The sequence below is a fragment of the Grus americana genome, chromosome 15 (assembly GCF_028858705.1).
Source record: "Grus americana isolate bGruAme1 chromosome 15, bGruAme1.mat, whole genome shotgun sequence".
In the NCBI taxonomy this organism is placed as follows: domain Eukaryota; kingdom Metazoa; phylum Chordata; class Aves; order Gruiformes; family Gruidae; genus Grus; species Grus americana.
Genome location: NC_072866.1, coordinates 17,126,131 through 17,153,569, shown reverse-complemented (window position 1 = coordinate 17,153,569; position 27,439 = coordinate 17,126,131). Strand labels below are relative to the sequence as shown.

The following is a 27,439-nucleotide window of genomic DNA, read 5'->3' as shown; positions in this document are numbered from 1 at the left end:
AGCTAGGTGATTAAACAAGCTCCAGTGTGGTGTGACAGTTATCATTTATTTGATGTCAGTTAGCTATAGTTGCTTTGAACTCGTCTGAAGTTGTCTTCTTGAGGCTCTAATATACAGAAAACCCATGTCTCCCTACTTTCCTTTTCTTTCCTCTTATGTTTCTACCTGCTGGCACTTCTTTATGTGCATGTGTGATTTTTCCATTTCTTCACATCAAGTTGAGCAACAGTATGGACCGCAATAATTCAGTGATGGCCACAAGCTATTGAAAAGCTGCTTGGTCCCGGTTTGTATGTCGTTGAGTAACCAGGGCGGTTCACTTGGCAAATCGTTCCTTGCTGCAGATGAGCAATCAGGATAGCAGGGACTGCTAGCTTCTGCTCAGTAGTTTCTAAATTCATGGTGTCACCTGAGTACAGCAGTTGTATCTCTTATTATAGCAGCATACATTTGCTTTACTGATGGCTAAAATCAGCTGTGGACCATATGGGTAGCTTCTAAGCTCTTTTGGATTTGGTGAAGTCTTGCTTAATGATCACATACTCAAATGTCTGGCATCACAATGTCTGTTATTTGACCTATAAAATTAGTGAAAAAAAATTATCAGCTTCCACAACTCAGGCTTCATGACTTATTTAAATTTAATGTTGGTGCACATTCTCGTTTCCCTTTACACGGACCTCGCAAGCTAGTTGTGAAGCGTCCCTCGTGTAAAATGGACTAGAGCCCAAATGAGATTTTGTTTAGATTTTCTGTTATAGGAGTCCTTTTTTGATATTTGTGTAGGATGTCTTAATTGGGAAGTCTTTCGCCCACAGCTTTCCAAATCAGTTTGGGAAGATATTTTGGCTTATTTTTTGGTGGAAATTATTTATTGCTTGTGCAAATATTGAAATGTCCAATGGTTCAGTGGAGATGTTTGTGTTGTGGAGTGTTTGGGATGAAAGATGCTGTATAAGCATTAGACGCTTACTGCGTTTTAGTGAAAGCTGGCCACAAACTGCAGCAAGAATTCAGAGATAAATCATCCTTGTTTTTTCCTTTGAATCTGCTGAATCTGCAAATTGAGTTTGCTGCCTCCTATTTTGCGTTAGAAGAACTCTAGTTTTCCTCTGGAAAATGCCTTCTGTTTCTCCTGGAGGTCTGGACAACTCTGTTGTCTGCCTCTTATCGCTGATTTGTGAATTCTCACAATACAGTAGGTCAGCCCTATTCAGTTAGGTGTGCGCTACTTCACGATTGTTCCACTTATGTAGTGCTGTGCTGCAAAATTCACGTGCCTCAGGCCCCATTCTGGACTGATTTCTGTCTGTGCACAGCATGGTTCGCTGCTGCACGAAGGAAACGTCTTCTGGCTGGAAGTGAGCTGCTGGAAAGCCGGTGGGAACAGATAGCCTCTGAGCTGCTGCCGGTCTGCGCAGGCTGCACGAGCTGGTCCCGTAACCGGCTCTTGTCTGGCTCTGATGTATTTGTTTTATTTGCTATTTTATGCACATATTAGTTTTAGTGGGATGAGTGTCAGCTGCATGATAATTACAGCTATCCTCACTTCACAATTAAAAACTGACACTAAAAAGCCCTAGGCTTCCTTGGGAGCCCAGGCTTTGTCAGCAGCCATGAGTCACCGTGAATTGCGTGAACGCGTGACATGAAGCAAACGTGATAATTTTTCCTTTGTTCCCTAACCTTTTCTGAATAAGCAGCAGGAATTGCCGCTCTGCGCCTTAGCACCTAAAATTTCATTGGGGCATGAAAAGCTTCCAATCACAAACCTCGTAATTCTTAGACATTGTGTTCAAACACTGGGGAAGTGCCACATCAGCAGCTTTATCCGTTGCATTGCAAAACGGAGAATAACTTTTTTACTTGTTTGAATATCCAGCTTCTTTTAACTGGATCAGCAAAGAGGTTGCCTGTCAAAAAAGGGTTTTTCCTTCCACCCACTCCTTTGCTTAGTTTGTCATAAACCAGATTCTTCGTAAGTGAGGTTGCAAATTTATGAGGTTGCGGTGAAGACAAACAGGCTTTTCCCAAGCTTTGTTTAAAAAACTATTTGATACATAAGTCTTGTTGATATTTGGAGAAAAAAATCAGAAAATGTGTAATATGTAAATTATATGTAAAATGTAAATATATAATAAGTACACATAATAATGGCATCTGCTGTTTTTACTTTGATCTTCAGCATATGTAGCGTATTTCAGTTTCACAGTTTTATAAATATTTCCATTTTGTGTGCGTCTTCGTAAGGACTGTAGTGGTACTTGTAAAGTAGGAGGAAGATCCCCAGTGTCGACATGAGCCCGTTTGAGGGAGTGATAATTCAAGAGAGACTGGGACTGCTGTGTTGGAGATGGCAAATTGAAGTTGTGAAAACTGTGTGCTCCTCCACGTCTGGTCTCCTGGCTGAAGGGCATTACCAGCAGAACAGGCAGAGAATTGCAGGGAGTCAAAAACTTGGTTGAAATTGTCTGGGAAAGGAACAAGGAATTCATTTTTATTTGTTTTCTGTGATAACATAAACCAGATTTTAGAGGGACAGAAAGGTTTTGGATTGGAGTAGCTTTATCCTGACTTTGGATTGCTTGGTTAACTCTTCATTTTATTCATATGAAAAAAAAAAAAATCTTTTAAATAATGTATGCAGTGTGCATGCATTTTTTTTTTAGTGCCTCTTTCTTGTCTTTCCAAGACCACCATCATATATGTAGGAGGGAGATTGATTAATACAACTGTATTAAAGGTGATCCACATAAACATTGAGATAGTATTACCACGCAAGGAGCATAACCTCAAAGCATTTTCCCTGTGTTCGTTTCTCTGAACATAGCGAACTGCCGTATCCTTCTGCTGTGGGGTAACAAATGCCTGCTAGGTCTGGCAAATCCTTTGTTGCTGTAGTTAGCTGGCTTTGCAGCACTGTGACGTACAAGACTTGCTGATTAACTTTGGTTGAGGACGCTGTAACCTTTTCCAGTGATTTCCATCTGAGTTAGCCCCCGCTGCCTTCATACCAATGTCATGGCCACAATGGTTGCAGCTACAATACCACTTAAATCTGCTCTTCGTGTCAACTGGGGGAAATCTGTGTCCTGTGCACCAGCACAGCCAGTAAATGCATTTCACGTGGCCGGTGGCCTGGTGGCAGCAGGCTGTATCGTTCCAGTGGGTGTCTTGGAGGCGCGCTGTAGCGTGTGGCCCTGTATTTGGAAAGCCCTAGGAGCCCTCAGCAAAGCCAGGGCTCCGGTCCTCGTTTCAGCTTTGCATGGTGCAATCTTGAAGCTTGCTCCAGCGCTTGGACAACAATGGAAATACAACAAAGTCCTGGGGAGTTAACTGCTAGAAATGTCAAGTCCATGTTTTCATTTATACTCAAATCACTTGTGGTTTGACTAATAAGCCTTTAGATCTACACTACTAAACTCATTGTGAAAATGTTGTTTTATCTAGAACTTTGGAAAGAATAGTAAGAGAAGAAGAAAGCAAAGCATCGATGCCAATTTGTTGGGTCACTCTGAGAAAGAAGAGGTAAGATTTTGAGCTCAAGGGTTATTAAGGAGAAACCAAGAAGTTTTGTTTGACGGCTTTCACTGCTGACAAAGAACTGAAAAATACCGGTGGCTTTTTTGATCCAAGTATGCTTCTGGGTGGCTTTATTCGGTCAGTCTTGCGGGGCAGGGGCGTTAAGTCCTGATGAGCTCCTGAGCCATGCTGGCACCGAGGCCTTCGTGTCAATGCAACTCTGCTGGTCCAGCAGTGCAAGAGGCAGCTTCACGCGGATGTAGTGTAAGGGTGGCACTAGGGCAGTTGTCCGTTGCTTTGGTGTTCTGGTCCTCACCTGAAGCTGTCTTACAACTTTAAGGCTGAAAAATTTTTGGAGATTTCATCTGCTTTCACCAGTAAGCCAGCAGATGAGGAAGACAGACTCATCTTGACAGCACTTCACAGAATCCGGCAGCTGTCGTAACTGCGAGCAGAACCTGACCCATGGCTATTTTTATGTTCCCTTATCTATTTAGAAAAGAGTCTTTTGTTCCTTGTCTGACAGGTCTGCAGATCTGCAAAGGTTGGAACCCGAGCAAGGGCAGCAATCAGACAAAAGGTGAACTATTGAGCACCAAAGCAGAAGATAGAGAGATGTGACAAGATTAAAAGACAAACACAAAGGGCATTGTATCAGCTGTAGATAGCATCTGACAGGAAGGATGCCCAACAGCAAGGTTCAAGATTGGGTCAGAAATTATAGTCTGCAGGAGATATAAGTGCTAAATAGACTTATATCAGAGTTAACTTTTTTAAACTCTATATGTCGTCTAGAGAATAATCTTAATATTTATGGAATTCCTCTTATTGTTTATACCATGTATGTTCTGATGAACGTACATAATTTTTGTTACATATACATTTACACATGTTATATTTTAGAAAGCAGTTTGCTTTATATTTTCCTACCTTCTTGTCTGATTTTATAAACCACTCAGGGTCTTGGAGGTCTGGGCCCTTCGTTAAATGTTTCTGATAGCTGACTGTGTACCTTCAGATCCATATGTGCTGATGTCAGAGTCTGCACTTGCTTGACCTTAGTATTGAAGATATTTATTTTTTCCCCCTGTAACTCCCTTTTCTGAGTCATGCATTACTCTTGCTTTTATACATTTTGCCATTAAATCTGCTTGACCTTTTTTGTATTATCAAGAACTAAAATCTTTAGCTGCTGGCAGTTGTGCTGATCTTCAGTTGGTTTTTCTTAAATAAATAAATAAAATCCTGCCAGACACTTGAGATTGTACCATCATCTGCATGAGAGGTAGGTTGAATAGTCTATTGTTGGCTTACTTGCCGACCCAGAATTGAATTCTGAACAAAGGGACATTACACCTTGTTTTCAGAATTCCTGGGAAAATTCAGCCCTTGAAAAAAGTGCTCCTAGACAAAGTGTGGCATGGGATTTTCTAAATCTGGAAGATTGTTTCAGCCTTGTTATTTCAGTGTTCCTTTTGCTTCATACTCTTTGTAATGAAAAGTGACAGTTGTTTTGCATACTGGAAAGTCTTGCATGATTGGTCTCAGTTCAATATCTGCAGGAGGAAATTAAGATTACACTACCCACACATTAATAATGAAGTTCCCATGGCTTTTTAATGACATTTTACTTTAAATACAAAGGCACTGTGTTGGTGAACAAGATCACTACAGTAAATCCTAATGATCATGATCGGATCATTTTTGTGTTAATATGATCCGTAATTAAATACTACTGCTTTGTAATAGCAATTAAAACATTCCGTGAGTAATTAAATGCTGCTTCTCAAAGACACTTTTTTTTTTTTTTTTGCACTTAATGAATGTCAGACTGACAGTCGAGAGGACTGGTGTTAAACAATTTCCTGCAAATACTTGTCAATTAATTTTTTCATGTCAGGTAGTTTCCTGGCAGTTGGCACGCTTGGCTCTGCCTGTTCCCTGCTGTTGATCCGCGTGTTTACTCCTGTAGGTGATGGGTATGCCATTTCCTTGCTCAGACTCAATTTTTACCGGACTTTGTCCATGGGTTTTGTCTGGTGTTGGATATTCTTCATTTCCCCATTCTCCCCTGCTCTGCCTCCCCGAATGCCTAGAAGAGCAGTGGAAGTAAACACACTTTTCTGCTTTTGTTATGGCTGCTTCAACTACTGCCCTGTTACACAGCCTTGTTCCTGCGGTGATGGGGCACGAGAGATCTCTGCTCTTGTGGTGGATCCCCTGTTCTTGGTGAGTGCTCCAGCGTAGGTGCCTCCTCCAGTGAACAGACTCCTATAAAACTTCATCGAGATACAAAATGGCGAGGTAGTGAGGAGATGAATTGCAGCACGGATGCATCTCCTACTGGTTTACTGGCTTCTTTGAATTCCACCGTTTTGCCCAGTCCCCACTACGTGCACTGTTCTCCACACGGCTTGCACGAATGTAACTGTAGAGAAACTGGTGCAAGGTTTGTGGTAAAAGGATTTTTGTGTAAGAAAAGCAGTGGTGTGAGGAATGAGGGAAGGAGAAAGGTCATTCTTTGGCAAGTTTCTCATGCAATGTCATTCTCTTTTGTTAGTGGCTCCTTGCTAAGAAGTCTGCTATTTTGGACATACTTGGAGGCAATTTCTGTTTGATAGATGTGTTCACAGCTTCAGAAATTTCTGTGCCAGGCAGTTCCCCAAACAGCTTTTAAAATATCTGGAAATACGTTGTAAAAAATTATTGGTTCCTTACAGGAGATTGCATTAAAATATGGGCATTGCATAGAGTAGTTAGCATTGCAAGTAGTCCAGTTGCTCAGTACAGTTAAAAACATGTATTTAATTCACTACTTTGCTTTCTGCCTATGCATTTTTGTGGGTGGTAAGAAATATTGTGGCTTTAAACTAAAAAAGGAAAACAAACCCTATTTTACCATGGCACTTGCTGTTTGATTTTAACAACAGTCCATGGTTGGCATCTTTGAAGGGAGCAATGATATTGCTGGATCACCTGTAGAAGTGTGGCTCATCCAGGTGAGAGACGGACAGCCGATGTCGTGTGTTGGGTTGTATCTGCTGCTTGTGCACCGTGCGCGTGCCAGTCGATGCTGGCTGTTGGAGCTTTGATGGCTCGGGGTTGTGGCTCATCATCTAGGTTGGCCCAAGCTCAGTCACTGACCCGCCGATGAAGGCTGTTGTGTGTTTTCCGAGCAGGACCATGCTCTAACGTGCTGGATCTGTGTGGGGACGATGTGGCTTGCCAGCAGTGAAAGGCCGACTCTCTCCTTTCTGTTGACTTCTGGGTGGGGACTGCCGGAATTTCACCTTGGTCTGTAAAACCAGTGCTGAAGTAATACACTTACACATGGGAACGGCTTTGTTGACTGTACAGACAGAGGAATTTGTATTTATAGCTGTTGTGCAATGTCGTTAATTGTTGCTCCCTCTCTCCACGGGCGACTGATGGCAGATAAGATGAATGGGGGGGGTTCAACCACTACTCCTGTCTTGCTGCAATATTCTGTGCCAACGGGAACTTCTGGCTAACTAGCACACACTTATTCACAAACAGGAAAGGAAAAAAATATTCAAGTGACTCTTCACTTATTTTAATCACTTCTATAAAATTATCACAAACCACTTGTTTACTGGAAGCAGCCCAGTTCATGCATTGGGTCAAAGCGTTAAGGATGATGATAATCTTGTTGCTTTTTCTAATGCATTTGTTATCTTAGAGATTTCAACACAATGTTGAAATGTTGCCTAATAGATTCCTTTGTCTGCTCTTTTTTTAATTTCCTTGAGCAACACTAGGAGCCAATAATAGCCCATGTACATTTTAACAACCATTCGAAGTCTTTACTTTCAGAGGCATGTAAAATTTATTTGGGCATAAACCGAGAATCTGGGCCATAGGCAGAGCCTAATGTTGTTTCTTCTTGATAAAGGCTTTTGCTATTATAAAGGACAACACACGAATTAAACTAAGTAAAGACGACAAGTCATTCTCGCCTTTCATAACATGCAAAATGCATCTTTTCACATCAGTATTTACAACAGGCTTCTGCTTGCATCAGATTTCTTCAAATCTGCTCTGCTAACATAATTTGATGCTAATAAAGAATAATAAAGGGCAACAGTTTCAGATCCGCTGACAATAATCATCGCTGCTGCCTTTATAAGTGACAGGAACCTAGAGCTTGTTTTCCTGGAGGAGCCTCCTGTATCGCAAGCGCAGATCTCTGATACCGCCGCGCTCTGAATTGCAATGTGGTACCTGCTGAGAAAGCTCATCTCCGGCTATTTGTTTCTTTCGTGGCAGAGATTTGTTCCTCCTTCCTGTTTGCTGTTAAGCTCATTGCTGGGCTGCATTGGTATTCCAGCCAGCGCAGACTTGAGTAAACATTTCTGTGCCATCCTTCTTGTGCCGCGGAGCTTGCCCGGCATGGGGCGGTGGGGAGGGAAGCAGGGAGCTGGTAAAACCCTGTCTTTCGGCATCTTTCCCATGCTTTTCCTCCTTAAACTCCCCGGGGTTCGAAAAGGGAATGATGTGTGGCCTGTCACACAGGGGCTTTTCCAGGAAAGCGTTGAGGTGCCGGTGGGTTTTACAGGCTGCTTCCCAGGGAAGCGATCTGCTGCCTGGCAGACGTGCACAAGGACCCCGAGTCTGGAAACTCGCTGGATTTGCTTCTCTCATAGCAGCATAGTGTCACTGAGAGGCAGTAGGTAATCAGACAAAGTAGGATAACAATAGTCTTTTTCTTTTTTTTTTTTTTTTGTTTTTGTTTTTGGAAATATGGAAAGCACCAACCGGATGCCAAAGCCTGCAAACCAACAGTGCTTTATCTGCACCCATCGCAAAAGGCACGCGGTGTGTGTAGGTCTCTCGTTGGTATTGCTTCGTGTAGAGCTGTTGATACAGCCGTCCTTACAAACCACGGATCAGAAACTGTTAGCTTCCAGTCTGTAACACGATAGCTCCCTTAGGCTGATTTCTGGCGGTGCTCTCATCTTTGCAGCTTATGCATCCTAGATAAGACTTTAGAGAGAGATTGTCTTCATTTCAAACTCTTGAAAATATTACCCTGCTGAAGTGTTGTTATTATTATGTTGGTAAATATATAGCATTATACTTGCCAGGTGTCACTTTGATATTTGGATTGGTCAGCCTAGTAAAAATACTCATGGGAAATACACGTTTTGGAAGACATACATAGCATGATGTACACTCTATCATCGTACTGTCTCTGCAAATGAAACTGTGTTCCAGCAGTCAGAAAATTCTCAAAACAAAGTTTCTTTCTAACAAGTGTATTACAGTAGTACGTACACTCGGGTTGCTGTAGATTATTAAATATGCCTGTAAAAGAGATCTCTCCAGTGTATGAAAGACCAAATCCTGTCCTGCACACCAGGCTTGAGATATAAAACCAGGCGAAGCTGTGAATGAGTTTCCCGTTGACCCCGCGGGGGGAAGCAGCGCTGAGCGCCTGGAGCCCCTGACATCTCGGGGCTTTGCCTTTCTCCGTAGCACCGTGCTGGCTGGGGTTGATGGGTGCTGCGCAATCAGGAAAAAAGTCCAGGTGACCAAAGAGCAACTGATTAGAAAGCCAAAGGTAGTAACTTCATCCTGCAAGTTCCACTACCTGTTTCATTCCAGCTAAGTGGAAATAATGGCAGATATATGTAAGTATATATTAATATAACTGTGGGAGTGAGCATATGTTATAACACTAGAAGCGGGGAAAAAAAATATCATTTAACCCTCAGTCAGGAATACACCTCGACAGAAATGCCATGGACTCTGTTTGGCTTACATGGAAGACAGTTTTGACCCTGTCAGACCAGGATGATAGGCTGGAGGACAGAGTAGAAACTCTAAAACTTGCCCAAGAGTTGGGAGAGGCTCCAAAAGAGGTGTTGGAGAGCGTTCGGAGCCAGGGCCTGACGGAGGGTATGGCTTGTGCTGGTGTGTGCTGCCACTGCACAGCGCGTGTGCCCGAGCCTGTCCCTGCAGAGCATCGGGCTCACAGTCAGTGAAGGGTGAACAGCCGTGTTCCCAAGGGAGACGTTGCAAACTTGTTGCGTGCGAGAAGTTACTGAATTGTGTGTCCACCAAGAATATAAAAGCATACAAGGATTTGACTTTCCTCGTGCTTTCGGAAGAAGCTGGTACGCTTCCTTAAGGTCCCTGGGGTAAAGTTTATTTTAGATCACACGAAAAACTGCTGATTGTAAATAAACCTTTGGCATAGCTGCAAGGCCAGCGGTTGTCTGTAGCAAGAAGTATTTTTGTGATGCGCTAACGTAATGCTGTTAGTTAAAATCAATGGAGTATATTGTGGTTTGAGTTTTCTGCATGGCATGGTGTAGGAATAGCGACTACCTAAGTTAACGTTATGCTGTGCTGTTGATCTAGTTCTGTCACTGAGGATGTGTATATGCTAGGATAGGATCATTGACTGCGTGTGGAGTGATTCCTTGTTTCTGACATAGTTGTAAGTGGGGAGTTATGGAAATATGACCATTGGTAAATGCAGTGTAATTACAAATCACTGTTTTGACAGCACTGTGCTTACAGCGTGAGTGAAAGGCTGTTATGTGGCTAAAGAAAGTAGGGCACTATACAATCTGGTGCTTGGCTCAAATGTAGTCAGCACGTTTAGTGTGGTGCACAAAAAGGTTTTGCTCTGCAAAATGAATATCCAGTCAAGTCAGGGTGGAGGGCGGTTTCCTGGAAAACTTTTTCATGGCTTCTAGCAATGCATATATTTTTCACAGTCTTTACTGGAGCAAATAAAATGACAAGTTTTTGAAATCAAGGTGCGTTTTTTCCGGGTTTTTTGGTGTCAGAAATCTATATTCCGCTGCATCTTTTAACCCCAAATCTCTGTTATGTTTCATCATGCTGTTAAAACTGCTCATTTGTACAGCTCTTAACGAAGGTATTTGCGAGAACAGAGGATGCAGTACAGCGTAAGCAACCCTTGCCGAGGCTAGGTCCTGGGCTGAGCCTTCAGGAAGGCTGAACTGACAGGGGAGCTGAGGTGGCAGAGACCATAATAATGTCCTCTGGCCTTTTCAGTTTTTATTTTATTAATGTAACTGACTGATCTTGCAGAAGAACCTTCTGTGAAGATACAAACCAGCATCTAAAAACCTCTTTTCCCAAGTTGCTTTGTCGTGGGTCTGGAAGCCTGCCCCATGACCAAGAGGACAGGACACCTTCCAGGATTAATACCCATGCCTAAGCTTTCAGTTTCTAGAGAAAAGGTAATTTTTTACGCCATCTCCTAGCACTGGCTGGCACACATCCACGAACCTATAGGAATCACGCTGGTTTATATGGGCAGAAAATTCAGCTATTGGGTGCAAACCACCCGCGGTTTTGACAGGAGAGAGAACGTTGCCCGGCGCGGGGCTGCTGTGAGAAACGCGCCTGCTCTCTGCTTTACCGGCACGGCAGCGACGGCCGGGGCAGGGCCGCGCAGAAAGCGGTGGGGCGGCTCTGGGACGGCTCGTGAGGACCGTGACCTTGAGGCAGTCCTTGGAGAAAGAAGAGCAAAAGAGACGGTCTTCCCACCCTGCCGTCTCTCTCTCTGTTGGGGGCGATGGGCAGGGGAGAGAAGAGCTGGTTAGAAGTAACTGGCCTCCAGCGGTCGAAATGAAATGGTGGAAGCAGTTTGTCTTTCACCGGCAAGAAGCTTCGCTGGGCCCGCACTGCAAGCGGGTGCTGCAAACGTCCAGCCGTCCCTCCCGGTCCTTAGGCCCCGAGGGGAGCAGCGCTGCCCTTTGTGGAAGGGTCCGTTTGGCTCGTGGCGACAGTAGGTACAGGGTAACGTATTTGGGCCCCGTGACGCCGATCTCTGTCAGGATAGCCGTTGCTCGCCTGCGGTCGCCCTGCAGTGAGCACGCGTACGGAAGCGTTCTCACTTCGGTCTCACCCGAAACGAGAGGAAAGACGGAGGCCTCGCATTCCTGCGTGCTTGGTTCAAAGACTTCTTGTGGTGCCGGGCAGGTGAAAAAAGATGTGAATGAATCTGTTTCTTTTAGTGCTGCTCGTATTAATAGGCTTCGCTCTTCATGCTTGTCATATTGTAATTCTGATTTAACAACATTTATCAGTGGAAGATCACTGCAGGGTCTTTAATGATTATAGTTGTTCAAGCTGATAGTCTGAGACTATTAAATAAGCTCCAATTACTTCCCATTTATTTGTGTTGTTTTTTCCCTCCAAGTAACAAAATGTAATCCTGAAGTTCATTATTATTCTTTGCATTGTATTCATCTAAATAGATTTTTCTACCTAATTAAGGCTGAATATGTTTGTGCTAAACTGACCGTATTTTACAAGGATGTTTTCATTTGTATATGAGGGCGTCTTTGGTTTCTACCATCCATATTTTAATTATGTTTAATTTCTATAGCTGCCAGAGATCCTATTGTGTGTCTCAGCAATTCACCCTGGGCTGCTCGAGATTGTTTAGATTGGAGTTGGAATAGGCCTCCAGATGAATTTAGTTGGAATCTAGTTAATAACAAGTCACCAGGAAGCAATTTCAAATGTTTACTACTGCTTTGAAAGATATAAAGTGTATATTGGCTGAATTTTGGATGAAAGGAATAGAGATGAAAGCAGAGGAATTCAGTTCAGCTTAGCGGTGTTATTTTTTTATGGGGCAGGTCACTGAGAGGGGGGAGGTAGGAAAAAAAATGAACAGGTTGGCTGGTGGTGGGTGCTCAGTGTGGTTATCCTGTCCGTATTCTGAACGTCCAGATGGTTGAGCTTTACTCCTCCATGTTGTGTTAGTTACTTATATACGCTCGCTCTGGGGCACCTTTGTCAAATAGCAAAGCAGTACAATTTGGTGATGATTAGAACCACAGAACATCACATTTTCATGTCTGTACTAGAATAACCCTCAGGAAAACCCGCTGTGTAGCGATCCCACTCCCGACTGTACCTCTGCGGTCCGGTCCCGTGCCCCAGAAGATGCCGATGTGCGAGCCAAGGTGCCGTGCCGTGCCACGGCAGCCCCTGGGAGAAGCCCTCGCGGGAAGGAGAGGGAGGAGCAGCGGCAGCCCTGCGCCCGCCGCTGCTCTGCGTGCCCGCCGCTGCTCTGCGTGCCCGCCGCTGCTCTGCGTGCCCGCCGCTGCTCTGCGTGCCCGCCGCTGCTCTGCGTGCCCGCCGCTGCTGCCAGCTGCCCTTTGAGGGTCCTCTGCAAGGCCCGCGAGTAAGAGATGTTAATATAAAAAGTCACTTAAATTACCTTTCCCTTGAGAAAGTGCTGACTTCTTTGTAAGCTCCTTCATGTCTGAACTGTTCGTTGGAAGGATTATAAGATCCACCTTCTCTTGGGAAGAAGCTGTAGGAAAATAAACCTCCAGGGTTTTCCTGAGCTTCCTCAGCAGCCGCATTCTGCGCTGTCAGGCCAGTCCTCCTTCATCTCTTTCCTAGTTTTGTGGTGAATTCTGCTTAAAGATGTGGTTAACCTGAAATGAATCCAGGAGACTTAATAACGCTGGTAAACGTTCCAGGACAGTTGCTCAAAGTGAACGGTCTTTGGAGGGTTTGTTCACCTGGGAATGGAGCAATGTGTCGTGTCAGGCAAGCGTGGGTTCCCTCACCCGCACTGGGGCAGAGCTAGCGCACCGCGAGGCAGAGGCAGGAACCGTTAAAATCTGTGTGTGCGCACGTGTGTGTATGTATGTGCAGGCAAAAAAGCCTGCCCGAACTCAGTCGGTGTTGGCGTTCCCGTTGGTGAGTTGGGCTGGGAGGGCCCTTTGCCGGGAGAAGGGCTGAGCGCGTTAGTCCGGCGTCTGTTCCCGGGATCAAGCATCATCTGAAAGGGGACGCCGTGCATAGAGTGGGGGCAGTTACTGCCTGTAAATCAAGTTCTGTTACAGATTGAATAAACTTGACTACTCTGTTGTGTCTTCCAGTCCTCCCATGTAAGCACAGATTTTCCTGAGAAGTTTAAATTAGCAGAAAACAAAGTTGTCATTTTTTGAAATACTATGGATATGTGCTTTCACAGCTCCCTCTAGCAGTGTTCCGAACTTTTTAATAACCAGATGAACGTTTGAAATCGCTGTTAATGCAATATGGCTGTTCATACAGTTACTGTGCTAAGCTGGAGCGAATGTGAAAATCTGTTTGGACTCTTGAGGGGTGCAATTTTGGTTTACTGCCTAACCTAAATCGCTCTGAAAGCAAGTCACATGTTAGCAAGAAACAGAAAAACTCTTTTGAGGAAAGCAGCCAAAGTTCTGAAGCTGTTTTCATTCCATTTCAAACCAGAACATCTTTCCTTAATGTACAAATGTTATGTATGCAAAAAGGGAAAAAAAAGCAACTTCTATTAATAATATTTTTACAGTGTTGTTTCTAGTGTTTTGGAACACACTGCTGAAGTTGCTGTTCAAAAAAAAATAAAAATCAATTGTAACCTTTTTGGAAAGGAAGGGAAACAATCCCTCAAATAATCACCACCGCAGATGTTCCAGCACAGGGTCCCCTGCGTCTGTGCACTTTGTGGTGGTCCATCTGTTCCTGGAAGTGCAAGTATAACAGTAGTTTCGGGCTAGCAGTGCCTGTAAGGATTTGTTGGTGCTGAATCCTGAAGGACTCGTGCTTTTTCACGTACCAGAATCCCCCTTTTAACTCAAATGATCGCTTTTTCTCATCAGTTTTTAGTGTAAGAGAAAGGACTGTATGGGAAACAATTGCATCTTTCGTCTTTACCAGCTGGCAAGTTCAAAGTCAATAAATTTGTGTTCACCCTTTGTATCTCTCTCATGTCAGGCATAAAGCAACACTATATTTCTCACAAAATGTTTCTCACAAGTCTTCAGCCACTGACAATTGAAGTACAATGTACTTATTACAGCAAAACTGAAAAACATATGGAAAAATCTAACTATATTAACATCTGCTGTTTTTCTCCATCTGCTGTCTTTGGCTGTGCTTTTGTCCAAACCTGCCAAAAGTACTACTTTTCCGAGGGTCTTGTGGCACATCAACCACGTCTTCAATTAGAGTTCACGATTTCTCGTTCGTTTTGATGGCGCGGCAGGATGTCTGCATCCCTGCGGCTGCACGACGGCTTCGAGCAGAGCAATGGTTGTTTTGTCGCTTGAAAGACGTGGATGTGGTAAGACAGGTGACAATAGGGCGAGCGCTGTATCCGGGGCTGAATTTGTATCGGCAGGGTCCTACCCTAACTGGGAAAATGCCGTCCTTGATCCTGTGGCCTTCTGAGCCCTTGGAATGAGTGTCGGAAAGATGTCGCAGTCCGTGCCGTTGAGCAGAGGAGGCGATACCTGCGTGATGCTCCGGCTCTGGACCGCGGTGGGCTGCAGCACACGGGCGAAGTGCCCGGCGCTCCGGCAGAGCCAGCAGCGTGTCAGTCCCGCACGCTCGATCGTCCCGGGGAACGGGCTCGCTTGGTCTGACAGCGGGAAGGGAGAGAGGAGCTAACCCGTTCTTCTGCCTGGCTCAGCAATCCTTTGCTGTGACTTTTTATCATTATTATTTATTATCCTTCTGATGGTGGCCATCCTTCTGTATGCATTGAGCAGAAGAGTGAGCGTTTGGACGATTCCAGGCAAATGCCCTGCAGTTTTACTGTGATGGAGAAAGGTGGTTTTTGTTGGACTCTTGCCGAAAAGCTTGTAAGCAGCTGTGGGGCTGAAGTTGCCGTGCTCCTTGGTTTGGCAGCCTGCAGCTGCCCCTGGAACGGGTGGTCTGAAGAAGGTCCCTGGGGTGGGTGCCAAGGGAGATGAGTGCCCAGCTGTTTCAAAAAAAAGAGGGTGAAATCGAATTTTTGAGCCCAGTGAAGCATGAGGAGTATTTATGATTCCTGCTCTTGTTCTGAAGACCATAGTGTAATGTTTGTAGTTCTGCTCGGGGGGAAAGGTTTTGATTTCAGCTAAGAAACAGCCCTCAAAAACACAAAGGTTAGAGCAGGAAAAAAAAAAAAAAGATTTAATCCAGGAGCAGGCCCTGCTTGTAAAGATGCCATCCTCTGACTCCTCTGGCAATCGGAAGGTATCATTATTGAATAATTAACAAGCATTACAAAATAATATGTCACAGAGCTGTGATTAATATTGAACAGAAACTTGTTTTAATTATCTTTTCATAGGGCTGTTTAAATTCTTCTCGGCCACAGGACAGGTAAAATAGATGGTCCTGTCAAAACTGACCAAAACTGACCAGGTCTCTCTGTGGCTTTGGCATACGATGCAGATTTTGAAGCCGTTCGCCCCTCCTGGAGCTGTGAGCCGGTTTGGAGCCCGCAGGCACAGCTCACCCCAGCAAAGCGACAAGTGTCTGCACCAGCTCTGGGCGCTTGCTTTGTCGCAGGCATGTGTGATCCTGCGTGACTGCCCAGTGATTGCGTATTTTCATGTGCGATCAATAATTGTTATGTATTTTATTATATGACAGGAGGAAAAAAAAAAATCTATTTTTTTTATAGTACAGGGGTTTGATTTATACCTGGCCCTCAAGGCCAGCATGTCCAGTACTTTGTATTTAGAGGAAGGTCTGTGTGTTTTGTTGCTCAGTGTGTGCATATGGTCCTATTTCTGATTTGGTTTGCTGCATCTTTATGGTACCGAGCTTTGCCGGGGGACGAACATGAAAATATGTTCTCAGTACAAAAGGACAGCAAATCCCTCTGTGCTGGGGAGAGAATCAGTTGTGTCAGGTAGACTGAAGCTGTGAACATTTGCCATTCAGGGCCTGATTGCACACGGTCCATCCATCTGCATAGTATTTATAGAACTTCCTTGATACAGAAATTGTACAATGAGTAACTTTCCCTGAGAAGGGAGCGTTTTCTTATTGTGGGGAGGAAAATGCTCTGCACAATGCAACGAACACCTTTCGCAGATAAATGCAAGCTCTTATAGTGTGCCTTTGTGAACTGATTAGGGTTTTCTTTACCTTTCCTTGCAAAGCCTCTACAAAGGGAGCCGCCTGGCAGCACCGTACGTCCGCGCTGCGCGGCAGGTGATGCTGGAGCAGTGCCTGCTGACGGGACGGGCTCTGCCCCGTGGCTTTGGTGTCTCGAGTTGGATCCCTCAGCCACGCACAGTCTACCAGCGCATCAGGCCGCCGATGTTTGTGTCTGCTGATTTATCTGCACATTAGGTTATCTTTCCAAAAGCAGATTTGAAATTGGTCTGCTGTTGGCTTTTTGCATGTTCAAAAATTAAGTCGTAGCACCTGATCGTGGCTGTTGGCGGTGGCACCCCTGCCAGGTCGGTCTGAAACCGTGCGAGTTGGTTCCGAATGGCTTTGTAGCGTATTCTAGTCTTAGAGCAGGATACCCCACCGAGAACGTGCTGCTTTATTGGAGTTTTCCCTTGGTCAGCATTGCAGCCATAGTCTGTCTTCTCCTGCCTTTAGCACGCAGGACGCAGAACCGTACCTGAAAGATTACGTGAGAATTTGTGACCTGGATTTTCTAAACTGGGCAAACCCAAAGGCACATCTATGCTTGAACGTACTCAACTTAGAGGCAAATGTATGTGACAGATGCAAGTGAAAAACGTGCGGAGAGAGGCAGTCTGCAGGTACGTAAACTACCTGGGGTCTGTCTGAGCGGGTGTGTGTTGTACTTGCAAAATCCTTTGAGAGTGTTAACGGGCTGTCATTAAAATCCATTTATCGTTACAGACGACTGTAAAGTTCTCTTAAACCCTCTGTATTTGTGCTAGGTACAGTGAGCAGCAGCTGCTGTTGATGCTGTCACCTACTACAGACCCAATTTATTCCATCGTCTGAGATCGCAAAGGCTCTGCCTCCGTCTCCGCAGAAACCCAGGCTTTCTCCCCTGCGATAGATGGGACTTTGAATTCCAGCAAGCTCACAGTACCTGAGCCCCAGACCCTCAGTCACCACAGAGTGGCTCATATACCAAAGAACATACTTGTTGTGTGACAGGTTTTAATAAAACACACTAAAGGTGGAGTTTGGAGAATTAGAACCCGTGTGATCAACAAGAATTTGGAGCAGAACTCAAACTCATCACGTGCAATGGCTCTGAGCGCAAAATGGTTTTTTTGCATTAACGTTATATTATTATTTTTTAGCATCAATGGCAATCAGTATATAATTGGCAATGACCTCATGCACGCTTCTGGGTACAGACTGTTCTTTCCCAGTTTTGGAGTATTTGCTTGTTATTGTTGAATTGCAGCGTGCGAATGCGCAGAAGAGGCCCCACAGTGATTAAAGCTCTCCCTGCCAGGGCTCTTACATGGAGCACTCAGCAGTTAACCTCTCCGTGTACCTCCTGAGAACCGGATAGTTAGGACAGAAACTTTCTGTTTCTAGAAATCCTTCTCTCAGGCTCGTGTTCTGTGATTGGCACCTGCAAGACTGAGCAGTTTTAATAGGGGAGCCTCTCAAATGAGTTGGCTTTGCATAGAGCCTCTTCTGGTCTAAGCCTGTTCTAGAGAATCACTCCATTGCAAAGACCAAGATGGTGCTTTCCATAATAGCTTTTTCGTACGTTCTGTGGAGGAGATTAAGTCTATACGACAACAAAAAATAGCAGTGTTAGGTGTTGGTTTGAAAATACTGCTTTTGTCTTTGACTGTGGATACATACAGGCTATATTAATAGGTTCTCTGCTTCTAATTTGGTCCTGGTGTAACCTTCTGTTTTTTCAGTGTATTTAATGTGAATTGCAAGCACAAAGAGGGATAAGAAGGTGCTACCAAATAGCTAGACAAAAGTTGAACAAGGTGACGATTCCAGCAGCAACCCTGCGGACGTACTCCCCGTGGTACCGTCAGACCCAGGAATGCCTGGCTTCAAGATCGCCTTTCTGCAGGATGACTTTGTCCTGACTTGAATGTCTTTGACATCCATGGCAAATAAAACCTGCAATTAATCCAGCTCTGTAAAAAATTAAATATCGCAAAGCAAGTAAAACCCGTTCTCCTGTAGGCAGCTGAAACCCAGATGTGCTGCTGTTGTTTGTACCCCTGAACTTCACAAATGAACACAAGTTATTGTCAGCAGCCGCTGCTGGTTTAGGCGCAGAGTGCTGAGCTTCGTTTCCCCTGCAGAGCAAACGTGGGCATGTCCTGCCGTCACGTACGGTTCCTGTCGTGAGATCATTACGCTGTAAAAGTCACGCTTGGCCTTGGTGCTACTGTGCGAGAGCGGTGCAGGTTGAAGGTGGATGGAGATGAGATGTCTGGCTTCGGGGCGTGTAACGCTTGCATCAAGAGGCGTGGGATTGCCTGGGGCTGGGCTGGGCTGCCTGCCGGTGGCACTTGTTACACCGCCCTGTTTCTCAGCGTGTGTCTATAGCTGTTGGTACAGCTGTTCTACAGACTGAGCTTTATTTTTAGTCCTTGCTCCCCCAAGGAGATGTCTCTGCAGACACTGGGTGTCCTCGGTGGCGGGGAGTTCGCTGTCCCTGCGGGCAGGGAAGAGTTACAGCCAAGCTCAGTTTTGTGTCATTTGAAGCATTTAAAAGTCATTTGTCTCTTCCAATTCCAGCATGTAGACTTGGAAAAGCGTTTCCCAGAGGAGGGCAAAGCACTTGAAGGAGGAAAACGGTTTAAAGAGGTGAACTGTACACCAGTAAATCGACTGTTTATTTTGCTTTTTTCTCCGGAGGTTTCATCGCAGCTTTCCTGTGCCAGCGCGGTGCATCAGCCGCATGGGAACGCCCTGTGTGAGCACCCGGAGCTGCCTCCGCCGGCCCCGAGGGGCTGCGCAGCTTGACGGGGCACCGGTCATATGGAGAGCGAAGATCCCGACTGAAAGACCATGGAGATACTGTGTTGGATGCTGTCGGGGACAGGAATGGCCCACGCCTCATCCTTTGCCGCAGAGAGGTGTGGATGGGGCAGGAGGCAGAGCGTGGGGCAGGGCTGCGCGCTCCTCGGGACGTGCAGCACGTCTGCCTGGTGCTCTGGGTCAGCCCGTGTCTCCTTCGTGGGTAATAAGAATTACCACGAAAAACCAACGACAGTGAACACCTCTCCCTTACTTTCCCCTTTATCAATGTGTCATTTGCTCTACAGATTAGGATTTAATTTATTTTATTTTTTTTAGCTTAAAGACAAAAATCATTTTGCATGAGTCAGGCTGTGAGAGGGAATGGTGCCAAGATACACAGAAATATCCTATTGCGGCATCACCTTTAGAGACCTTGGAAAGAGTTTAATGAAGATGACAGATTTATTTTTTTATTATTATTTTTCCCATCGATGCAGCTAGGTATTTTGGCCCTAAGTTGCACGTCAGAATGTTCCAGTTACCGATAAAAAGTGCTTTCAACTGTTGTCCTGGTTTCAGCAGGGATAGAGTTAATCTTCTTCCCAGCAGCTGGTGTAGTGCTGTGGTTTGGATTTAGGATGAGAATAATGTTGATAACACGCTGATGGTTTAGTTGTTGCCAAGCATCAGGGACTTTTCAGCTTCTCACCCTGCCCTGCCAACAAGAGGTGGGGAGGGCACCCAAAAAGCTGGGAGGGGACACGGCCACGACAGCTGACCCCAGCTGGCCAAAGGGATATTCTATACCATACGAGATCATACTCCGTATATAACTGGGAGTTGGCCAGGAGGCAGCACGACTCAGGAACTAGCTGAGCATCAGCTCCAGGTGGTGAGCAATTGTGCTGTGCCTCACTTGTTTTGCATATTCTGTTGTTATTGTTATTATCTTCATTTTCTGTTCTATTAAACTCTCTATCTCAACCCACGGGATTTACCTTTTTTCTTTTTGATTCTCTCCCCCATCCCACTGTGGGGGGAGTGAGCCGATGGCTGTGTGGTCGGTTTAGCTCCTGACCAGGTTAAACCACAGCAACTGTATTAACGATGAAAACTAATGCAAGGGATGCTTTGCATTTCTGTGGAGCGGTGTCCCTGTAGCTCTCTGCACACTGCTGCTGTTGAAACCCAACAAGTAAAGGTCACGTTTGCTTTTTCATAGTTTCCTTCATATTTCACATACTTAACCTGTTGAAATTTAAGAACTACTTGTAAGGAATAGCTCGGGCTGTGTTTGGGATATAAAATTCACATTAATAGAATTAATAGCATCTTGGATGCCTCTTGCATTTAAATTTCGTACAACTGGGGGACAGAATGGTTGAATGAGACAAGAGAAAGCCCTGGGTGACCCGCTGTGGTTACGGATTGCACCATCCACACACATTTACCTCAACCCTCTTGTGTCTTGTTTATTCTCATTTATACGCCCAGGTATCTGCAACTCCAGATAGCTCTGTGTCTTCTGCCTACACTGGAGCGCTGGTACAATGTCCTGCTGTCAAAACCAGAACAGTATGTATGTGTTCAAGGGTAATCGCAGCGTGCTTGTTCTGATTCTTTGTGGTCAGCGTAATTTAAATTAGGCATGTAGCTGTATATATATATATATACACACACGCATATAACACATATACATGTGCACAAGAGTGCAGGGCATCTTGCATTTAATTATTTGGTGAAGAAAAAGGTGACTTCCAGCACCAGCTTAGAGGAAATGGGACAGTACAAGAATGAAAGTTTCTGAGCTATTTCGCGTATACAAATCCAAGATCCAAGTGCATTACGATAAAGCAAGTCAAAGCATACAAGTGGTGTAACTGAGCCGAGGTCTTGGAGCTGGCTGAAGAACAAAGGGAACGTGACAGCTGTCAAACATCTGAAGTCTCAGAGCAGTGGCACCTCCGTGGAGGTGTTTTGGGTATGTTGTTAATGAGCTTTACGTTTGTCTTGTTCTATTTGCAGTTTGCTGCTGGGTTTGGAGCGGTCTTTTTCTTTGAAGATATGTTGGAGATAGAGGCTAAGTGGAGGGAGCTGGGCTCTGAAAATAATTGGGTTTTTTTTTAGTTTGGTCATTTATGGGAATGAGGGCTGTCTTGAAACTACTTTTTGTTTGGTTTGTATTCTCTTTGGTGTCCAGAGAAGGGCAGTGAAGGGTGCAGGGTCTGGAGCACAAGTCTGATGGGAGCGCCTGAGGGAACTGGGGGTGCTGAGCCTGGAGGAGGCTGAGGGGAGACCTGATGGCTCTCCGCATCCCCCTGAAAGGAGGGTGTAGCCAGGTGGGGGTCGGTCTCTTCTCCCAAGGAACAAGCAATAGGACAAGAGGCCTCAAGTTGTGCCAGGGGAGGTTTAGACTGGAGATCAGGAAACATTTCTTCACCCAAAGGGTTGTCTATCACTGGACCAGGCTGCCCAGGGAAGTGGTGGAGTCCCCATCCCTGGAAGGATTTAAAAGACGTGTAGATGTGGTGCTCAGGGACATGGGTTAGTGGTTGGACTGGCAGTGCTGGGTTAACAGTTGGACTTGATGATCTTAAGGGTGTTTTTCAACCTGTATGATTCTGATTCTATACAAAAGGCTATTCTTTTTTCTTCTTAAAAAAATAAGACAGAAAAAAGAATTTGATTTCATGTGTGCCCTTAAAAATTAGAAAGTTTTTTTTTTTTTCTAAAAGATATGATCTCTCCAACCTAGAAATATTTTGTTTGAAAAATGTTTGGGTTTTGGTTTGTGGATTTTTTTTTTTGTTTTTTTAAAACTTCTCTACATTCTTCTGTGTCTGATAGCTAAAGTTCCTTGTGAGCTGGAGATGTTCATGGGGAGAGATTCACTTGAGTCACTCACAGAACCACATCTTCTAATGAGTAAGCTATTGAAACGTTTGTCATGGCTGAGCTGCAGAGGTCAAAGCAAACAGGGCTCCCTGCATGGCCTAGGAGAAGTCATTATCTCCCTCTCCTTCCTCAGCAAAACCTGCCTGTTAAATAGTTCCTCCCAGAAGAGGTGTGAGGAACAATTAGCTAATGCTGGTACAATGTTTTGACTACCAGATGTGGTTCCTAGGTGCCAGGAGCGGCTCCCATCAGTCATCCTTAGCGGATGCTGTCATTCACCTGCCTCTGATTTTTGGTTCGGTCTCTCAGGAGGGGAAAGAAAACAGGACAGACTCAAAAAGTCTATCAGTAGTTATACGCCTGTCTTCAGATGTTTCAATAACAATTCCCCATTGGTTTCGTCTGCTCCTGATCACTTTAATAAATGGAGATGTTTCCTGTTCCACAGGTCTAAAAATGGTGCGTGTCCCCCAGCCTGAGGACTAGTTCCTGCGGCTGGAGCCGAGGCGGCTCAGCCTCACCCACCCCCGGCTATCGGACAGGTTCCCATTTGGTAGCGATGCACACTTCAAAGGGCAGCTCCGTCTTGGTCGAGTCTGTCGCGTCTTTTCTAGAGTAGGTTGCCGTGTTCTCTGTTGTCTCTAGGATCCCTGGGACAACCCTCCTTGTTCTTCGTGCTGTAAACTTGCTCTGCTGCTGGGCCGGGACGAGTTCCCGCAGGCGTAGGTGGAGGCGGAGGTGAAGCTGTGAAGCAAAGCGTTATTCTGCATCAGACACACATTTTACGTGACCTATTCCTTTTCCCTTGTAAGATATATTTTAAATGTTGCACCGTTATGGTCTGTGTATTTCTCAAAGCATGCCCGGCGTGGAGAAGAGGATGGTGGTGGTGAAGAGGATGGTGGTGGTGAAGAGGATGGTGGTGGTGAAGAGTGGCCATGTGAGCCGGGGGGCTGCGGCGGCTCGGCGCTCGCAGCAGCGCACCCCTGGGAAGCACTTCTCCTAAGTTTTGTTATGTACAAACTCAAAAAAACCCCAAATTAGGACAGGTTTGGTTTGTAGCAAAGTTGCTCCACTGAAAGCAAGCTCGGGCTGTAAAGTCGCGTGGTGCTTTCAGCAGAGGAAGGGGGCAGTCCCCGCGACGCCAGCTGCGGTTTTAACACGAGGCGCGGGGGGAAGTGTTGAAGGGCCCGCCCTCGCTCCGTTGCAACCTGTGTCGGTTTTGCCATTGATTTCTAATGGTGTCAGGGTGAAGCGCCTGGTTAACAATTGCTCACGAACCTGGGTAAAATCTCCCTGCCCCGTCGGAGATGGGGTGGGACGCTGGCTGGGTGGTGCCAGGGGGCAGGCGGTGGTCGCACTGACTCGGGCCCCTCTCAGATCGTTTTTTTGTTCTGAACCCTAACGCGGGGATTTCTTGCAGTACGTTGGATTGTAATTGATTGATGTTTTCATGTAAGAAATGCTTGTAATGTATGGGATGTGACTACTTTTAGTAAGATGAGTATAATTTTTCTCCCCATTTATAGGATGGCTATTTTTCCCACCGACCGAAAGAGAAAATGCGAACAGACAGCAATAATGAAAATTCAGTCCCCAAGGACTTTGAAAATATTGATAACAGTAACTTTGCTCCCAGGACTCAGAGACAAAAACACCAGTCTGAGCTGGTGAAAAAACCCCTTAGCAAGCAAAAGGAGCACTTGAGAAAGAAACTGGAAGAGGAGAAGATGAAGGAGAACTTGCTGCTGGGGAAGAACTCCAATGAGGTGCTGCAATTCAGTGATCACCCCGGGAAAAACAGCAGCAGCAGCAACAACAACAATTTGAAGGAGATTCACAGGTCTCCCAGACAGCAGCATTTAAAAAAAAGTGGAAACAGCTCCCCCGAACTGAGATATGACCAACCACCAAAGTGTGAGGTAACGGGCAAAGAGGCGATCTCAGCCATGTCCCGCTCTAAATCTAAGCAGTGTCGGCAGGAGATCGCAGAGGTGTACTGTCAGCACAAGCATGGAAAGCTGATGCCGGAGAAGGTGACGCGTTTCTGCACGCTGGAGGGTAAGTTGGTAGATGGTGAGGGAGAAATAACACGGTATCTCGGGGGAAGGATTCTGTCTAATTGAAATGGTCTTCTGATGACAAAAAATGGCTTTATTGCAGGAATGTATGCTGTACTTTAGTCTGTGAAAACGAGGGAGGGTTTGAGGAGGTTTCAAGCAGGGAGCTACGTGGGTGTCACCGGATCCGTGGTGAATTCCTATAGAATTTCTTGTTGCTTCCACCAGATTTTTGTTACGCTACATGATCTAAGTATTCAGCTGCTACTCCTGTTTCTTTCAGTTCTTTACCTACAGACACAGCGAAGCGTAGTCGAAGTCTTGTTGTTCTGTACAGGAGCTGCAGGGATCAGGGAACAGCCATGGGGAATGCTGGTGCCTCATGCTAACCCATCAATGAGTGGCATTGCTGATGTGGCCGTATGGCCATTTTCCTGGCACAGTGGAGCCCTAGCTAATAACCAGGACTGCTAAGCATTTTGATAACCCAGTTAATTATCAGAAGTATAATAAAAAAAAAATTCCAAAAGCATGGGGAAAAAAAAAATCCAATTTTGTGGCTCACTTCTATTTCTAATGTTCTTCAATCAACAAAAGTAATTTGCAAAATCACTGTTGTAGAATTGGTTACCTCTGCTTGCCTAAGCCAAGCTTTGATTTGTTGCTCTTGGTTTCTCCATGCAGTCGGATCCATGAGGTATCTCTCAGCTTGCTCTCGGTTTGCATGTGTGAGCTGACCTTTTCTTACTTTTCAAGAAGAGTGCTTCATGTGCCACCATCCATTTAGCTGTAAGCTTCCCATACAGTAAAGTGCTTATGGGTTTTGGTTGGGGGTTTTTTGGTTTGGTTTTTTTTTTTTTTGCTGGGGTTTTTTTTGGTTGGTTGTTTGTATTTAAAAAAGCATTGCTCAGTCGATCAAAGTAGGTGTTGATCAAGGAACAGCATTGCCCGCAGCAGCACTTGTTTATCCAGCAGTCCAAAGTCCCCATCCTGTCATTGGCACTTCAGCCGTGCACGTAAGGATATGCCGATGTCTTTGTCCCAGCTGAAAGTGCAGAGGGACTTTTGCAAACAAGAGAAAAAGTCTGGCTGTGAGATGATGCAGCAAAGCTGGTGAGCCAGGGGGTTTAGGGGATGTTTAATTTCTTTCATTAGGAATATTTAGTTACATCCTCTAACCCCCACAGCTTACCTGTTTGTTGCACCATCGCAAAGCAGTGGTTACTGTTGGGTGGTTTCAGCGTGGGGGGGAGGAGGATCCATTTTGTCTAAATTAGGAGGCTAAAATCCCTGTACAGATGGTGGAAAAAAGGAGGTGCCCTGGAGGATGTTTCCAAACAAGAGCATCTCTCTGTAATAGGAAGCTTAGGCTTTTAATTTAGGTGACATGTATTACCAGGATGAATGGTGTGAGTGCCCCATTTCCCACCCCAGTGCATCTGTGGCCGTTTTGTTTTGGTTTTTACCATGTCTCTTTTGTTGTTTTTCTCTGTTTCTTATCACGGTAATACTCAAAATCGTTAAGCAGACATTGGAGATAAAGCATTAATGGAGCAGGCAGAAGGCTTGTGTTCAGTGGGAAGCAGGGAGAGGGACAGCAAAGGCAGCACGAGTTGAAGGGAAGATAAAAGAATAGCACAGAGGTAAGAATTGAGCAAAACCAGACATCAGGACAGGCTGAGCATCAGGGAGTATGCCGGGTGCCCCTGAGGTCCTGTTGGGTGGAATGTACTGTGATAAGCATGGGCTTGGTATCCTTGCTTCTCCTCTAATGACAGGAGGGTCAGCTCTGGTCTGTGAGAAAGCTGAGGGAGGTCAGCACCTTGCAGACGCTGTCTGACACTTTTTGTGATCAAGGCCATATCTTGGTAACGTCGTCCATGCTATATACCTTGTGTATGGTAAATGCATCACATCTACAAATAGGCAAGTGAGATCCTGGAGAGAGCTGGAGGATGCGTTGTCATCCGTGTGGGTGCACGCTGCAGCTGTGCGCGGTTTTGCACACACCTGGGATTCCATCCCCTGCCCAGTAATCTGTTTCCCAGTGACGCAGGGTGATTTCCAGAAGTTTTAAACAGTTGCCATTCTTAAAAACAGGCTTCTCAAGAAATATTTATTGCTTCTTTTTTAAATACAGAATTTATCTCATATGTCCTGCAGCCAGGATCGTAGCACGGTCTTAGAACCAAAACCAGTGTCACCTTTTACACTTGAAGCCTTTTAGCATGTATGTACAATGCTGCTTTGTAGTAAGAGACAGTAAAACATCTGGGAAAACTGGGAGCTACAAACATGACTAGAGAAATGGAGAAGTTGTCCAAATACAGTTTTATTATAAAATACACATGAATTAAGTAACAGCTCAAGAGGAATGGATGTATACCACATTAAAAAATGAAGTCTAAAAAGACTGTGGCTACAGTTTTTAGGTTTGCAGAGCTAGAGTTTCATTTAGATTTTTATTTCAGGCAGTGATGCTTGTTTAAAAAGAGTAATTGAGGGATGTCTCAACTTAGCCAGATGGATCCTTGTGGAAAATGTTGACTTTTCTTTGCCCCAGGGTTATTTCCTCCTGCCCATGCTGACAGCTGGAGTTAACCGCTTTAACAGCCAGATTTCCTTGGCAGGAAATCTGGACATCTTGCGTTACATACTGGGTCGCTCTAGAGCAGATTTGGGAGCTTTGCTGTGGGGAAGTGCTAAAGCAGCAGCGTATTGCGTGGGACATGAGTTGCGCCAATGCACAAGCAGGTTGGGACATCAGACCTGCAGAGGAGATCCAGAATTTCTCAAATGTCTGAATACAGGACTATCAAGACAGACATGCAGGAACCCCAAAACTGAAGGTGCCCAGAGCCTGCCAGAAGGCCGTATATGTATATAACTTGGTAGGTCCCTTAATTTTTACAGCCCTGTTAAAGATACACTGCCTGAGTTTAAGTGTATTGTGGTCTCAGATCTCTCCTCCCTGCTGCAGAACATAAATACTGCTGTTGTTCACACACAGGCTGGCTCAATCCCTCATCAAAGGTGTCTTCATCAATTCCAGGGGCCCTTTAAAGGAGTTGAACTTGGTTAGGAGATGTTTGTGAAGCACTGACCATCAGCTTTTGGGGACGTAGGACACCCCATTGTTAGGATCATAGAATGGTTTGGGTTGGAAGGGACCTCACAGCCCACCCAGTGCCACCCCTGCCGTGGGCAGGGACACCCTCCACTAGCCCAGGGTGCCCAAAGCCTCA

At 45.3% G+C, this 27,439-nt stretch overlaps 1 protein-coding gene across 2 annotated transcripts in view; it reads left to right on the top strand.

Moving 5' to 3' along the window:
- XYLT1 (xylosyltransferase 1) overlaps positions 1–27,439 on the top strand; it is a 200,345-nt gene that overhangs the window by 77,251 nt on the left and 95,655 nt on the right. For both annotated transcript variants that reach the window (XM_054843079.1, XM_054843078.1), the window contains one exon: positions 23,664–24,195. In XM_054843079.1, coding sequence (XP_054699054.1) covers positions 23,664–24,195 — 532 coding nt within the window. The remainder of the gene's footprint in view (positions 1–23,663; positions 24,196–27,439) is intronic.